Source organism: Pantherophis guttatus, chromosome 3, assembly GCF_059756535.1.
Source record: "Pantherophis guttatus breed Tessera chromosome 3, ASM5975653v1, whole genome shotgun sequence".
In the NCBI taxonomy this organism is placed as follows: domain Eukaryota; kingdom Metazoa; phylum Chordata; class Lepidosauria; order Squamata; family Colubridae; genus Pantherophis; species Pantherophis guttatus.
Genome location: NC_142065.1, coordinates 186,328,864 through 186,346,703, shown reverse-complemented (window position 1 = coordinate 186,346,703; position 17,840 = coordinate 186,328,864). Strand labels below are relative to the sequence as shown.

General features: G+C 38.0%; 1 protein-coding gene across 4 annotated transcripts in view; it reads right to left on the bottom strand.

The window, feature by feature from the left end:
* NECAB1 (N-terminal EF-hand calcium binding protein 1) overlaps positions 1 to 16,387 on the bottom strand; it is a 33,244-nt gene extending 16,857 nt beyond the window's left edge. For 2 of the 4 annotated variants that reach the window (XM_034422413.3, XM_087890792.1), the window contains exons 1-5: positions 16,050 to 16,277; positions 13,649 to 13,673; positions 8,299 to 8,407; positions 2,498 to 2,523; positions 1,554 to 1,651 (exon numbers count right to left, since the gene is read on the bottom strand). In XM_034422413.3, the coding sequence (XP_034278304.2) occupies positions 1,554 to 1,651; positions 2,498 to 2,523; positions 8,299 to 8,407; positions 13,649 to 13,673; positions 16,050 to 16,175 (384 nt within the window). In that variant the 5' untranslated portion in view covers positions 16,176 to 16,277. Of the gene's footprint in view, positions 1 to 1,553; positions 1,652 to 2,497; positions 2,524 to 8,298; positions 8,408 to 13,648; positions 13,674 to 16,049 lie in introns of all 4 variants that reach the window. The other 2 variants (XM_034422414.3, XM_087890793.1) reach the window with 2 other exon arrangements.
* Positions 16,388 to 17,840: the final 1,453 nt, after the last annotated feature.

Genomic DNA, 17,840 nt, shown 5'->3' with positions numbered 1-17,840 from the left:
GGGATCATGAAGGAACCTAATTAATTATCTAATCAATAAATATTTAACCTGAGATTGATCAGCTTGACTCTTTTCCTCTCTGCTCCTGCTCTACCTAGTTACTGTGGATACTAAAATGTAAGTTTTATTCCATGGCTTAATTGAGCCCTTTTCAAGTAAATATGTCAATCAAGAAACACACTGACTGGGGTTATATTCCAACATCTCTCGATCATCTTTCTTTCAAGGCACAGGTGTGAATTAATGCGTTCAGTCTCAGATGAGAGTGTCTGAATAAGTGTTTCTTCTACCTGGCCTCACAAGAAGCTGTGATTACATGAGCAAAGGAGACAAATGTTACATTGGTTAAAAAAAAAATCCCTACCCCACTATACCTCATTATAGACTTATTGATTAGTTGTGACTCTACAATTGTTGCTTCAGTTTTGTTTTGAGTATACTAGAAACTGAGCCTGAGACATTTTTCATGAAAAGCATGTATTCTTTCACTAAAGTACAGAAATAAGTGAGATATTGGGTATCTTCCTAAAGTTATCAGAAAGCAGCATATTTCATTTTATTTCATAAATAATAATTTCCACGTTCCTCCTCCATACCATTTCAGATGAAACCTGAGAACCTAGTAGGCCCTTCTAATATTGTTGGACTACCTTATATTCTTATCTGATAATTTGATATACTGGTGGGAGCTAGAACTGTATGCAGTGATCCTGTAGAATAGATAAACATTTTCCAACTGTGCTGAGAGTCCCATTCAAATTAGAATTTAGTATTTGAAGTGATAAAAAATGTGAATTCATTTTATTCAAGGCAATAAAATGTATCAACTTTACATATTAATCTCAACATTATTTAGTATTTTGAGTTTCCATGCACCACTGGCTACAGTTAAGAAGAAACAGTGTGGGGGGGGGGAAATACACTGATATAATATATAATGCAGAGGATGGGTGTATGTGTCAATTTAACCTTGGAGCCTTGATGGAGCAGTGGACTAAAGCGCTGTTAAATAGCACTTAGCTGCCAGCTGCCTGCAATTACTGCAAGTTCGAATCTCACCAGGCTCAAGGTTGACTCAGCCTTCCATCCTTCCGAGGTAGGTAAAATGAGGACCCGGATTGTGGGGGCAATAAGATGACTTTGTATAAAAAAGAACACCGCTTGGGGGGGCCCCAAAAGCGCTACTAAGCAGGTATATACAAAAGTATGAAGGTTATTGCTTAATGCATTGTAAGCCGCCCTGAGTTTCCAGGGCGGCTTATTTATTGGTTCGATTACAAAATCGAACCAATAAATAATAAATAAATAATAAATAAATAAATAAATAAATAAATAAATAAATAAATAAATAAATAAATAAATGTCTATGCCCAGGCCCTAGAAATATTTCAAACAAACTGGAAAGAGCTGATGGAACTGGGATTGATGATCACTTTGTCCTCCATCTAAGCAAATATAGCAATTCTTTTCTCACAAAGCAAATTCTTATATACTTAAGCAATTCCAGCCCCCATTACATCATACAGTTGGAAAAATAACACAAGGAACCCTACTTTCTTTGTAGTATCCATTGCCTTCAGTATGGCTACATTGAGATCCTCCAAAGCAGATAGGACACTTTCATAAGCTCCCAGATGCTGGGAAAAATATTCTAAAATAAATAGAAATACAGAATGAGAAAGTGGAAAGATTGAAAAATCAAAATGGAGAGGGAGGGAGGGAGGGAGGGAGAGAAGAGCATAAGCTGGGTCACCCAAATCCTTTAGAATAGTAGTTTATAAAGGCCTTAATACTGAGTAAAAGTGGTAAATCCCTCTGAATGTACTTTGTTCTGGTTTTATTTTAGCAGTAGGAAAAGAAAGAAGGAAGAAGAGGAAGAATAAGCAAAGAAAGAAAACGTCAGAATGTAGTTTATGAAAGAGAAAGAGGGCAGACGGAGGGGTTTATATGCTTGCTTCAGAAATTATAATAAAGGTTAATTAGGAAAATCAGGGTGAAATACCTTTCCAAAAAGATTTTTATATTAAAACACAATGAGCAAGACATTTAATATAACAATGCAGTATTGCCTCTGTAAACAGATACAGACATATTCCTGTCCCCAACCAACACAATTCTAAAGTCATTGCATACATCCCAGGAAAATTTATCCACTAATGCATTAAAGAGCTAAGGGAACATCATACATTGAACTCCTTACTTTAATAATAAACAATAAACTTTCTCACAATCGTATGTTGCTCAAAGATCTGCTAAAGAGTAAAAATTTGATCTGAAGACCCGCTAAGATAAAATTACTGTGCATACATCTACTCCTGTAGTCTTACCATGTTTCAACATTCTCATTGCATTTATGACTTGCTTTTAGTCAAATTACTTCTTAGGCACTAACAATAAAACAAATGCAACTGGCCTTATTCAGACTCACTAGTTTTCTCTCTCCTTCTAGAAGCGATGAATTTGATTCTTTTATTTTAATTAAAAAAGAATTACTTACCAAAGAATTCTCCAGTTTCCAAGTTGCTGCAAGGAAAAGATATAATATAGAAAATGCATTGCTATTTTGTGAATTCTGTCATCAACTTCTTTTAATTAGGTTTGTACACCAACTAATAATTTAAGTGTGAGTTTGTAGGTTAATATCAAGTGTGCTTGACCAGTTTTTAATTTCTATTATGTTGATTTGCATGGATTAAAGTTTACATACAATTTATTTATTTCGAGCAAAATATGCAGCTCAATTGCATCTCAAATAAATTTTCCAAGTTTTCAAGCTTGAATAGCAAGTTTGAAGTATGCTTTACCATTAAATGCAAAATGGAACAGTTGAAAATGGCACAGCAAGATAATAACAAGAAACTTTCTCAAATAAAAGATGCACCTATAAATTCAATTTGCTGCCTTTCAGCATGAAGAGTACTTCAAAGACTCTATTTTTTTCTCTACCGAAATAACAACTTTGAAAGAGAATACCTGTCTCTTTCTACAGGAACTACAGAATAGAGAACTGGAATAAGCCTTAACTGATGTAGAAAATTTAGAATATAAAGAAATTGTTGACCTACTGGAAAATGAAAAATGTGGATTATAAAATGGATATGACAATTAACATGAAAATACAAATGACAATCCAAGATGTCCTGGACAGTGACTTTTTACAGGATTTACAAAAGAGGTTTGTTAAAGAAGCAACTTCTGCAATGGGATAAGGAAATCTGAAGAGGCATCAAACCCTATGACAATATCTGAATGAAATGATTAGGATTTCTAGAAGCAAAAGAAAGAAGTGCAGAGTTGGTTGGTTTCTATAATATCTGGGAACGCTTTATGGACTTTTGCTGACACCAGGGCTGAAATGTTAATGATTTGTAGATTTGTGTATGGATAAAGGATGGATTATTGAAAGAAAAGCTATTTTCATGTAACTTTATAGGGGGGGTGAAGAATTGCTAATTTTGTTTATATTTGTTGTAATGAAGCTTGGAAGTTATTTCTTTCAATCTTTTCTTTTTCCTCTTTTCCTTTTTCTTACACCTATTCACCTTCTTTTCTTTTTTTAGCTTGTATTATATTTTATTATTTTCTTCTTTAAAAAACTTTCAATAAATTTTATTTTTTAAAAAAAGAAATGAAAAAAACCTATACATATTTGCAGACAGAAAGGAGGACCAAAAAGAAGCAAATTCAGGAAGCAACCTCTCCCTCAGTTTATTTATTTAAACAGTTTATATGGTTGCCTATTTTATTCTTCTTACTCTGGGTAGCTAACAAGACCTTAAAAAAACCAAGATAGAAGACTTGAATAACAAAAAATAGAACCATAACAACAACAAAACCATGAGAACCATGTACAATGGGGCAGAACCCACTAAAAACAATTTCTTGCTCAAATTGTATATGGCAAGCTTGCTTAATATCTTGCCCCCACACCTGGGAAAAGAACCAGGTTTTAAAGCCTTCCTAAAGGCTAACAGGATGGAGGCCATCTATATCTCTGAGGGAAAACTGTCCCAAGAGGGCAGGTTCTGGGACAGAGAAGCATGGGCCTTTGTGCTCTTGTTCTAATGATATATCTATCACAGAGTTCCCCAACCTTTCTGGCTTTGTGGACCGGAATGGGGGAGAGAGGGGATGATTCCCTGCAGCTCTATTTGCACAAGCGGTGTGTATGTGTGCCCAATGCTCACACAAATGGAGCGCGTGTGCACCAGTGGTGGGATTCAAATTTTTTTACTACCGGTTCTGTGGGCGTGGTTTGGCGGGTGTGACATGGCTTGGTAGGCATGGCAGGGGTAGGATACTGTAAAATCTCCATTCCTTCCCCATTCAGCAGAAGGTTACTGCAAAATCCCCATTTCCTCCCGATCATCTGGGACTCGGGAGACAGAGAATAGATGGGGGCAGGGCCAGTCAGAGGTGGTTTTTACCAGTATTCCAAACTACTCAAAATTTCTGCTACCAGTTCTCTGGAACTGGTCAGAACCTGCTGAATACCACCTCTGGTGTGCATGTGTTTGACTGCTGCTCATGCAAGTGGGGATGCGCATGCATACGCGTTTGCCTGCTATTTCCCCACCCAATTGCAACCACCTCATGGCCTGCTAGTGGGCTGTGGCCCAGAGGTTGGGGACCCCTGATCACACTGCAGTTGATCTCATTTTCTGAAAGGCAATCGCATTTTGGAAACTGAAACAACACACATTGAAGGGGTTACAAGGCAGATCTTGTACCTCCTTTTTTTCCATTCAAGGGAAACTAGTGAAACTAGAAGCAGGTTTACCGGTTAATAATGGCAATAAATGCTTTCTAAACATATTTTTCCCAATGGCTCCATTTGTAAAAGGGATAGATGCATATTTTGAAAGACAGTTGAAACTAATAATAAGCGTGTGTCAAAAGTTCCAGTCTGAACATCTGGCTGACTGGGCGATGAATCCTAATTGTAATTTTTAATGTGCTCTGCCTTAGAAAAATTCATATAATACAAATTCATAAAAATCTAAATTAGACATTCTATGGACATTCCATGACTAGAGGCAGATTAATGTGCTTGAAACAGTTGCTAAATGGCACATTTAGAATATCTATAGAACGGTACCATGAAAACCCCAATTATGTAGCCATGCCAACTAAAAAGAACCTTCCATGCCTAGAGCTTCTATACATGGCTACCTTCTACAGATTTCCCAATGTATGCTACTATAGCCCCTGTAAACCATGATAGGTGGTTTAGAAAAATGAAAAACAAACAAATAAATGCAGTCTACTATTATGGTGCTATAACCCTAACAACACTGTTACTTATGTGCATTCTTGAATGAATGGAGAACTTCAAAAATGTGCTACAAAAGCCTTCTCATTCTTCAATAGTGTGGAGAGCACTTCCCTATAAAGTTGCCAAGAATTGGACATGATTGAATGATTAAAACAACAACAGCCTTCTCATATTTACAAGCACATTCAACAAGCTTATGCAAAAGAAAAATGTTTTGACTGTTGGCCAAACCCACCTTTCCCTTTGATAGATTAAAAGAACACAGAATTAGCCATTTGACCAAACTATTTTCCTTTTATCTAGGGCAAAATCAAGTTTTTACATAGTTGCTTAAAACAGAAAGTGCTTCTCTCTATCTCAATACCTTTAGCAAGTTTTATTTTCAGGAAAGGGAGAACATTATACAACTTGCAGCAGTGAGCTATTTTCCATTTAGAACCACTATATTTTGTGTATATTAGGGTGGAGGCTTTTCTATTTTCTTTGAAGCAGCCTCCCCATGGTCTAGTGAGATGGAGGTCTGGTTTTCATCCAAAAGAGAGAAACTGGCAGCTGGCTATTTGAATGATAGTTTCATGACTCTTTATTCGTGTGGAAACCACCTCTTACACCAAAAAAGTTTTATCTTTGATGTTGTCTCCATCTTCTTCTGGGTCTGCCTCATGTTAACAAATAACAGAATAACTGAGTTGGAAGGGACCTTGGAGATCTTCTAGTCCAATCCCCTCCTGCAGGAAACCCTGTATCATTTCAGACAAATGGTTGTCCAATCTCTTATTAAAAATCTCCAGTGTTGGAGCACCCACAATTTCTGGAGGCAATTTGTTCCACTGACTAACTGTTCAAACTGTCAGGAAATTTCTCCATAGTTCTATGTCGGTTCTTTCCTGGATTAGTTTCCATCCATTGCTTCTTGTCCTGCCTTCAGGTGCTTTGGAGATTGACCCCTCTTCCTTGTGGCAGCCCCTCAAATATTGGACCGCCGCTATCATGTCATTTCAGTCGCATACCAAATTCCTGCAACCATTCTTCATACGTTTTAGCCTCCAGTTCCCTAATCATCTTTGTTGCTCTTCTCTGCACTAGAGTCTCAAGATTTTTTTTTATATTGTGGCGACCAAAACTGGATGCAATATTCCAGGTGTGGTCTTACCAAGGCATTATAAAGTGATATTGACATTTCCAACCTTCTGGTAAAAGAAGAACAATAGTTTAGCTTCCTCAAACTGTGCCTTTGCAAGTTCAGGATACCTGGAATGGACCACAAGAAAGTGGACCCATTCATAAAGACTGGGAAGCAAGCACTTTTATCCCCAAAGCAATCTTGAGCCTGGTTGGTATGAAAGAGACAGAGGCCCTGCTCACAATCCATGGCAAAGAGGCTTGAAGGCACAGCTGCTATTAATATATTAATTGCTACAGACGGGAAGGTAATGGCAGATAACAGCTGAGCTTCATGTCTCTAATCGTAATTTCAGATTGTCAAAGAGACTGATGTTGAGATCAGTTCTAGCAAAAAAGGGATGCAACATGAGTTTTCTAATTTGCATTTTTGAAAATGTTAAATGTTAAATATGCAATTATCACGTTAGACATGATTGACAGAGCTCTCTCCTGGACTTTGACCTTAAATGGGTTGCCATGGCTTTTTATTGCTATCTGCCAAGACTTGTGAAATTATAGCAGCTGCACCAAATGCAAACACCAAAGGAGAAATAATGCCACCAGCAAGATATTCATAGTATAACTACTTGCTAAGTCCAAACACAAAGTGTGTTTAACTTTTAAGGCTACAGATCTGGCTACAGATCTGGCCTACAAAAATCTGTACCATCACAGATGGGAACAAAGAGTTAATGTTCACCACAGAATATCATTATGCTGCCATCCAATCATCATTTGAATTTCTAAAGCCTAGATCTGGGAACCCTACAGAACTTAATATAGCCCAATAAAGGCAGCCCTACATACATAAAATACATGGATATTTTAATCACAGAATATGGTTCAAACTCAGAGCTGGTAACTTGGAAGACATGCTTATTTGGTTGGCGTATTAGTTAGATTTGTAGCTAAATCCAAATCCAGAACATCATCTCAACCGTTAATATAACTGCAGGACAACAAGTGGCTATGATTGTTTCCCATCAGATACCATAAAATGAGAGTTGTAGGAATTAGGACTCCTGTATGGAATGCAATACAAATAGGCACAGAGGTTTTTGTTTAGGGGCATCTCTAAATTATATTTAAATACAGATGCACAAGGAAAGCATGTGTATGTATGCATAACATTCTTCTTGGAATCCAATAGAATTTGTAGGGACATTCCTTCATCTTTTGAATTAATAGTGTCAGGGATGTTTATATGGGAGCAGCTTTACAATTTTGAAAGGATCCCAAAGGTGCTTTTCAAAAGGCAACTTGTGTTTTTTTCCTTGAAAACATTTCACTTCTCATCCAAGAAGCTTCTTTATTTCTCCTTGGATAAGAAGCAAAATGTTTTCAAGGAAAAAAACATGAAAGTCTAGTTGTCTTTTGAAAACACGTTTGGGACAGCCATAACCTGGATGACTGAGAATCTCCATAGACAGTTTTGGAAGGGAATTATTTTCCCTTTGCATAATAGTATTTTCAAAACATTTTTTTTTACTATTGGTCCGATAATGGTATAAATCACTGACACATCCCTATGCAAGCAAACTAAAATTCAAAATGGCAGAATGGCATTATAACAAATGGAAATAAAAAGGGGAAAGGCACTCTCTCGACATTTATATGACAAAAAACAATCCACTGTTACTCAGAGAGTATGGATAACTTTCCCACTCCACCCACCTCACTACTGTAGCCTGCATCCTTAGAAACATTTAAGGTTTATAGATTATGGATGAGGCTATTCATACATGTATTCATTTCATACATTATTTATAAAGCAGCAAGTTTACCTGACAAATCCATACCAGAAAAAGTCCCTGCCTCTGTGATTTCGAATTGATTATTTTAAAATCAATGCTACCTACTCTGTATTGTGTATGTCAATCTTCTGAAACAGTTGGTGAAGCTCCTCTATGCTCAGGATTCCATCCGCAAAGTAAGCCTTAAATTCATCAAAGGACAATTTGCCATCATCTGAAATCAGAGAAGGATTTGCTTACCCAGAGACATTTTACTCCAACTAATTTGAAGGTCATGACTTTTTATAAGGAAGCACCATAGGCTGTAATTTTTCCAGTTTATAAATTTCTGCATAAAATGAACTGCCCACCCCTCTGTCTCATACACAGATATAAGCTACATTATTATATTAGAAAAATGTATTTCTTATGACTGCAGATGGTCATTTTTGTTGTGCAGTGAAATTTGGTTGTCATATTCTTACAGACTTTTCACGAGTACTGTAGAGGTGAAGGGTTTTACAGGCACAGAAGTTGCATTGCCCTTGGGACCACCATCCCTGATTATTACAAAGATTACTGTAGATCACATGGAAAATAGCCAAAAGGATAGCCTGTGAAGAATCTGTCCTTTATGGAGTTTTTTTTTTTTTAACCAGTTGCCTTAGTGGTCAAATCAGCTCAAGAGTGCGAAGAGATGATCCAAAATCCAACACCTTCAAATAGTGTTTTACCAATTTATTGGGATTACAACTCCCAGAAATGCTACATTAACAATGGAGGTCTTCTAATCCAAATCCCTGCTCAGGCAGGAGACCCTACACCCATGATGGCGAACCTATGGCATGTGTGCCACAGGTGGCACGCAGAGCCCTCTCTGGGGACACGCGAGTCATCGCTCCAGCTCAGTTCTGCTGCGCATGCGCGCACACATCCTGCCGGCCAGCTGATTTTCAGGTTTCTGCCGTGCATGCGTGGGGGCGGGGTGCATGCGAGAGACATGTGTGCATGCATGGGGGCAGGGCACACACATGGAGGTCGTATGCACATGCACGGGTGTTGCGCACGTATGCACGGGGGTGAGGTACATGGGGTCACGTGCACATGCGTGGGGGATAGAGCACATACAGGGGTCAGCATGGATGCATGGGGGAGGAACACACATGATGGCTGTGCGCGCATTGCATTATGGGTGTGCACGCACTTTTGTGCACTTTTGGCACTCGGTGCAGAAAAGATTAGCCATCACTGCCCTACACTATTCAGGCAAATCATCCAGTATCTTTTGGAAAACCTCCAGTGATGGAGCACCCACAGCTTGATTCCTGTGTAGTAGGGCTAGATCTACTAGCCTTATTACACAAGAATAAATTCCGCTTATATTGTTGTGAATATTTGTTCCATCATCAGAAGCCATCAGTGCTAAATATTTGTCTACTAAGAAATTTTTGACCCATTTATTCTTTGAATGAGTGCCACAGTGAAAGGAAAATTCAATTTCAGTGAAAACTAAAAACGCAGGCTTTGCTGTACATGATTCATGAACAGAGATCTTTTCTGAAATGAAACTAAATGATCCAATTGTAGTATTTGAGGATAACCAATCTGCTATTAAAATGGCAACAAATTTGGCTGTGAAAACAAGATCTAAACACACTGATATTAGGTACTTAAATGTAAGGCAAAGTATACAGAGTAAGATGATACAATTGGAATATTGTATGTTGGAGAATAATATTGCTGATAGTTTTACAAAAGCTCAGGGCGCAATTAAACATAGCTCATGTTGTGAAAGTTATGGGCTAAGATTGTAAGCCATTATATATTGTCCTGTTAAAAGGGGAGTATGTTAGGAAATTGTTATTACCCAACTGGTTGGCCAGGAAATATATAAACCAACATTGTGTGTTTGTAGCTAAAAGTATTATATAGCTTTAAAAACTGTGTTGCATCATCATGCATCCTGATTGGCTGAGCTCTGTAGCCAATGTACTTAAGGAGACCTGAATTATGGTTTGTGTGAACACTACACCATTTTACCTGCTGATATCCTGTAAGTCTATATTTGATCTCTCTGCATGATCATTGCTTGATCATGGTTATTTATTGCTTCTCTAATATTTATTGAGTTTTTATATTGAACTGTGTTCCTGAATGAAACTAAAGATGGTCTGTTTTATTGTATTTTTCTACAACTGGTAAGAAGATTTTATATTGGAAAATATCCCTGAACTGATCTTTATCTCATTTTATATGTGTATGACTTGGAATGATTTTTGGACTATGATTTTGCTTTTTCCCTAAAAGCAAAATATTATCAAAATCCAGTTTTGTATGTGAACTGTTATTAACCACAATCATTCTCAGTCGCTTTTGTGTGTAAACTCAAAGGGTACTCTGCTCAATAACCCTCAACATCGGTTATTAGCCAAGAATATCCTTAATGACATTTACTTCAGGTACGCTAAAAGATAGCTCAATATTATACCAATTTCCTTTGCATCAGTGCTTTTTACCTACCTTCATAATCTTAGCTATCTGTTTTCTAAAGTGTTTCATTAGCATCTCCTCAAGTAGCCATAGAAACCTGTTCTGAGCAAGTAACATGATATTTGTTTTATCTGATAATTATGCATCAACGATTCTCTCAGCTTTTTTATCAGACTGCCATCCAACAGCTGGATTCTAGCTGTATAATGTTAAGTATAGCTGGAGTAAGATTTCTGAAAGGGAAGAAGATTTCCTTATACCGATATACTACACTTATACATGTAGTCCTCTTTTAGCGATTGACTCATTTACCACCATTCACAGTTACGATGGTGATAAAAAAGCAATTTTTAAAAAAATTATATTTTTACAAATACAAATCCTTGAATTTATGATCCTCACAGATCTGTAAAGCAAAGAAAACCTGAAATAAGATATTAAGCACAATCACTGGTTCTTTAGCAACCTCTTAACAGCCAGGTTGCTGGTCCCAATTTGATCACTAAACAAGGATTATTTGTAGAATCTTACATCATTTAGGTACATTGTATCAGAAAATACACAAGGATTTTAATATCTAATAAGTCTGTTGTTATAAAGCATAATTGTGAATTAAGCTAATGCAAAATAAATGTCCAACTGAAGCCCAGGTAGTATTATGCTCCTTCATCCTGGTTATGTATCTCCCAAGCAGCATGTTGTAGATAATTCAAGTCCAGACATTTGAAGGGAATACAGACTGCAAAAGATGGGTACAGTCGAATAATGTCAGGGCGCATAAGTATTAAAATTTACAAAATGGTGGGGCATAATTTCACAATCCAAACCCCTTTCATACCTTTCCTGATGTTGCACATAAGTGCCGAAGTGGAAGGACATGGATCATGATATTGTAGCCTCTTTTTGTAGGTGTTGACTGGATATGTTCTACCAATAAGACTGCATTTGGCAGAAACCTTTACTCAATGACCTGGGGATATGTTCTACTCAGGTGGCTATAACTCTGAATAGACTGAATAGAATTGTGCTATTAATTTTACTTTAAATAACTGAAATTTCAACTAGATAATCAATAGTAAAATCCATGATCTAAATGAAGAAGAAATATTTCCTTGAACAATTTTGTAACTGGTTTTGAAATCAGTTTCAAATAATGTTGCAGCTGTTTTTGTGGTAAAATGATAATTGGGAAAAATATTATAGTAAAGAATAATTGGAAAAAGGCCTAAGATTAAACCATCATTTTATTACCTAACAAAAGCAGTAAAATCTAAATGCAGTTTAATGCATTCTGAATGCAATTTCATGTAAGGGGGGAAATCGCAAACATCAGAGAAAGAGCCCAGTGCTAATAATTTGAAATAAAGGATGAATATGTTGTGTATTTTTTTTTCTTTGGGTGAGAAGGTAGAATTGGCTTTTGTCATGAAGATTCCCTTCCCATCAGCTGCTTGGACAGATCTGTATGAAACTGGGCCAGTTCTATATTTAAAACAGAAGGTCAGTTTACATTGTCCCCAAATGTTTTACTACAGCTAAAAATCTGTTCAAGAACAGGAATCTCATATTAGTTTCATTTAGGGTTTCATCCATTCTGCCTCAGATATAGTTCTCATTTGCTTTTTTGTTTTTAGTTTATTTGGTTCACAGCTGTTCTTCCTGGCATATTATGAATGATACTAACATCAGGTATTCTAAACCATCCCTCCTCAGCTTTTCATCAGTTCTTAATTATTGGATTTTTAGTGCCTTGTTTTTTCACTGCTGGAAGCTCTGCACAGCTGTTGCGCCACAGTTCCAGATTTGCATCTCTAGCTATGAAATCTTCTCTTCTGGGGCCTTTTTAAAGGCAAAAGCTTTGCTCGTATGTTGCAATGAAATGGGAAGACACTGGAAATAATTTGAAAAAGGGGTTTCAAAGCATGTAGCACCTGACTGGAATTCTTCAGAGCAGCTGTATCTTTTCCTGGCATCACAGGGAATTTGTAATACTTACTGTATTTCTGAGGGGAAAAATTACAGTCAGGGCTTTCCCCATTTTCATATTAAAGCTGTTTCCCTTCTGGACATCACTGTGGTGACATAAACCTCTCATTACTGTTTAAGTGGCGCAACAATGATTAAATACCTATCTAGAAGATGTGTAAATCCTTAGGGAGGGTCCTGCCTAAGCATAAATGTGTGTAAGACTCCAAGAAACACTAGTGTGTCAAAGACAAAGACTTCTCTGTCCAACCCCATGACTGGACCATTTATGGTCCTTGACCTAGTAGTCCACATTACTGCTAGAATGATACACAACAATATTTTTAGGCCAAGGACTTACTGGTAAGTGGTTAGTTTCAATCAATCAATCAATCAGAATATTCACTTAGTGTGTGGGTAAGCCTAACCACTATAGATTATAAACTATGTTTTATAACTTGTCATGATCTATGGACTCACCATTGTTTATTTATTCAGCAAATAATGGTTGAGCCATGGCTTTACATGATGTGTAAACAAGCTTGTATATGTAAAGCGCTTTGGATAGATTTATAATTCCCATTCAACCATATATCCCAACAAGTCAGATGATCTCCACAGAGATGGCACCATAGATGCCCAGTGCAAGCTACAATGATGTTGCACGCAGCATGACATGATGATGATGCCATAGCAAGCATAGCATCCCTTGCCCACAGTCCCTTGTGGATTCCCATAATCAGTACCATCTAGATCAGTGTTTCTCAACCTTGCAACTTTAACGTGTGGATTTCAGCTCCCAGTATTTCCCGGGGAGCATGGGAGTTGAAGTCCACACATCTTAAAATTGCCAGTGATGATAAATCAACTTTCAAAGCCAGGTAATTTTGAAGTGACTAATTTACCAGCCACTTCCTCTCCTAGGGAAACAGAGAGCAATTGAACTAAATGTTCCTCCAAATCCCTATCCCTTACTGTTTTATTTATGTTCTGAGAAAGAAAAGCAAATGATTAGACTTACCATTTTTATCTGCTCTTCTCAGAATCTAAGAGAGAATAAACCAATATGTATCAGTATCAACAAAGAAATATTGTAATGCTTACCAGGACACACTTATAGTTCAGTAAACTTAGCAATGTTTTAAAGGATTTTTTAAAAGGCTTATTAAGCCTTTAAGCCTCCCGGTACAGATAGCACAGTACTACAATAGACAGTACAAACTATACTTTTGAAGAAAGGTGCATTTAGTGATAGTATTTTCTTTAGACCAATAGGTGGTACACATTTGCAATTGATTAGGTGCCAGATTGCCTTTGTATTTGGTGCCAGGTAAAACAGTTCACCTGTCAAGCTTTCTAATCAATTATGGGATGATGTATCAGACTGGCTGAAGACAATTACAGGGAACTGTTCGCTGACTAGGTGTTCTAATTCAGTGTTCTACTTTTTTGTGGTATTCTGGGAATATTTTACAATAAAAGACTGGTGTTGGAAATATTGATCCACTGTGCATCCCTACATCTCAGCAAGGAACTGGAATAGACATTTGTAATTGCATCATTTAATTAAATGGATGGATTTCTGGTAGGTAGAAGTCCCATACACTGGTGACCCATTTACATGAAACATTGTCAAAATTTATAGCTATTCAGTATTTGAGGATTTATCTATATGAGGACTGGAATCACCTATGACACTGAACATATTTGATGAATTTTAACCAGATATTCACATTTTACAAACAGTACAGCATATTTTAATATGTGATTAGGATTGCTGATACGTAGTAGTATTTAACAAAGAATAGTATTTAATAGAAGACATAAAAATAGTGTTTAAGATTTAACATATTTGGACAATTGGCAACCAATGATTTTACACTACCTTCCAAATCTAGCCCTATCAAGAACTTCTCATCTAAAAGGATTTTTATCTGGAAGGAGAAAATACATACTGAAATTAAAATGTTTTATCTGATATTTGATACATGAAGTTTTTAAATATAGTCTGTTGCTACTTCTGTGCCAGGATTATTTTTTCCCTTTTTATAGTAACGTTATAACAAAACTGCTTTAAACAATATTCTTTTTGTGGTTTTTACTGATGTTTTAACATTTGTATGTATACAGTTATTGGGAGTTGAAAAATCACTTATATATTAAAATAAAACAATCTATTTAAATACTAAATTCTATGTATACTGCATAGTCTTCTATTTTCCATAGGATATATTAGATCCAACACTAATTAATTTGAAAGGTTAGCATTTTGTCTTTGATTTATTTTTAAATCAAACATGGTCCTAACAAATTGTTGTTCTATCATTTATGACAATTATATCCTGCTTTTGCTCCACAAGTTCCAAGTGTTGTACACGAATACCCTCTTTTTTTTTCACCACACTAATTTAATGAAATGTATTAATCAGAGATAATAAAGGAATTAAATCACCCTATGGCTCAGCTGATTTTAAAAACCACATCTCCCTTGCCCCAAACCAAGATTGGAAAAACCACTTTTCCTAATTATTGCTTAGCACACAAAATAAGATGGGTACATAATGCCCACACCCACCAATCATGCACTGATCTTCTAAGTTGCACCAAAGATTTATCTTTTATCATTTGAGACCATCCTAAGGAAGCATCAGGTAATCTAGCATTACTGAAATTCACAACACCTTTTCTAAATTTCCCATCCTGAACAACAAGCTCTTTTGCTTTGGAAATATACCTGTTATTAGAGCAAATTAAATCACCCGTCATACAAAATCATTGTGACTAATTTTGTAAATGCCAAATTTTAAATACTTACATTATTTTTTTAAAACCTGGCATTTTTTTTTTTAAAAAAATCTGAATAGAAGAACTAGTAAACTGTCATTTTAGTACAGAAAATGCTTTTGCTTTTCTTGGTTGTGCTTTTAAATGTCTAATAAAACAGCCTGGGGAAAATTGTTAATCTAAATCTGTTTTTTCTTATAGAGAAGAGTGCAAAGCAGCTTAATATAACTGCAATGGTCCAGAATCTGTGTTTTGTGCCTCAGGTCGTTTATCTTTCAGCCAGAGGGAATCTAATTTGGAGGACTCTAATAGGACCCATAATCAAATAACCGCAATCTTTGTATTAGCATCATTTGATAGGATAATCTTTTTATGATCAGGGAACTCTTGCCACACATCGATTTGGGGGCGGGCGAACCATTCCACAGGTTGAAAGCTTCCGCACAGAGAGAGGAGCAAAAGCCCAACCTGTTACACGTTTGCAATAATTTAAAGGAAGAAAGGAAGGAAGGATCCCCCATCCCTCGTCCGCCAACCTCCATCCCGTTCACAAGAGAAAAGGGTCGAACTTCTCTGAAGCCCAAGGACCCAACAGATCAAAGGCAGAGAAAGGGAGGCGAAGGACCCGCCGCGCTTACATCCAGGAAGATGGAGAGCCCCTTGGTCATGGTCAGGGCAGAACGGAGCTCCTCGGAGGACTCGGGGGAAGAGGAGGAGGAGGAGGAGGAGGCAGGAGCTGCGTCCGGGATCTCAACGCCATCCATGCTTCGCTCTGGATCTTCCTTTGCGGCTATGCTGGGATGCGAGGAGAGAGGACGGCAGCTGCTGGCGGCTGTTCCTCCCGCTGCCAACGAACCTCCCCGGCTCTTCTCGGCCTCTCAGCCGAGTCCCCGATTCGCAAGGCGATCAGGAGGAGCCGCGGCGTCCGAACGAAGAAGGGCAACGCGCCCTCAAGCCCTCAGTTGCCGCCAGCCTTAGCGCCGCCTTCACCTGGCCTCTACGCTCTGCTCGCCGCCAAGCGTGGCGTTGAATGAACGCTGTTCCCCTTCTGTTTGCAACTGGGTGAAACCGAAGTTAAGAGCATACGCAGAGTGCCATACAGTACTTTTATCCCTTGGGCAGCCATCAGCGGAATCCTAATTGCAGGGATGAAATCCAGCAGGTTCTGACAGGTTCTGGAGAACCGGTAGAGGAAATTTTGAGCAAGTCGGAGAACCGGCAAATACCACCTCTGGCTGGCCCCAGAGTGGGGTGAGAATGGAGATTTTGCAATATCCTTTCCCCTGGAGTGGGGTGGGAATGGAGATTTTGCAATATCCTTTCCCCTGGAGTGGGGAAGGAATGGAGATTTTGCAGTATCCTTCCCCCAGGAGTGGGGTGGGAATGGGGATTTTGCAGTAACCTTCCCCTAGAGTGGGGAGGGAATGGAGATTTTGCAATATCCTTCCCCCAGGAGTGGGGAGGGAATGGGGATTTTGCAGTATCCTTCCCCTATGACACCCACCAAGCCACACCATGCCCACCAAGCCATGCCCACAGAACTGATTTCACCACTGCCTAATTGATACAGATTTGAACACTAGCATTAAAAAGAAAATAAATTTTAAAAAATAAATGAAACATCACTATAAGGAAGGGATAACTATTGGTTGGTTGCCAATATATGCTAAATGGTTAATTTCCACAAGTATAAAAAGTTCCTTGCTAGGTCAGATTAAATAGTCCTCCTAGAAATCTCTAGGCAGCCTAGAACAGGGGTCGCCAACCCCGGTCCATGGACTGGCCACTGGGCCATGTCATGCCAGAAACCGAGCTGCACGAACAAGGGAAGTCCCATCTGTGGGATGCAGACAGCATGCAAAACCACAGCCCCTCTGGTCTGCAGAAAAACCTCTCTCCACAGAACTGGCCCCTGGTGCGCAAAAGGTTGGGGACCGCTGGCCTAGAAGGAGGCCATGGGCAATGGACTTCGTTCACCAATGGCTTTCCAATATTTTCTGCTTTTGAACATGGAAGTTGAGGTGCTCTCTGTCTGTCTTAGAATCCAATGAAATATGAATTTCTTCAGAAATTTGCACTCTGAAGGATGTCAAGTTGGAAACGTTTGTTCTGTATAAATAAAAGACTGAAAGAAACAGTCAGAACTGGTTTTGTACTGCACCCTTCCACCCCCCCCCCAACAAACTGCATTGAGGTAACCACTCAAACATATTAACTACAAATTGTGTTTTACAAAGAATACTGGCTTGGTTTACAGAATACACAAAGCAGCAAGCCATGTGTTGGTTTGGCATTTTATGCAAATTGAGTCAATATAGTTACTTTATGGCTCAGTGCATGTCATGCAAAGCATGAAAACTGGATTGATTAAGCCAACCTGGTTATGTGAATCATGGAAAGGAGAAAATCTTACCAAGAAAATCTTCTTG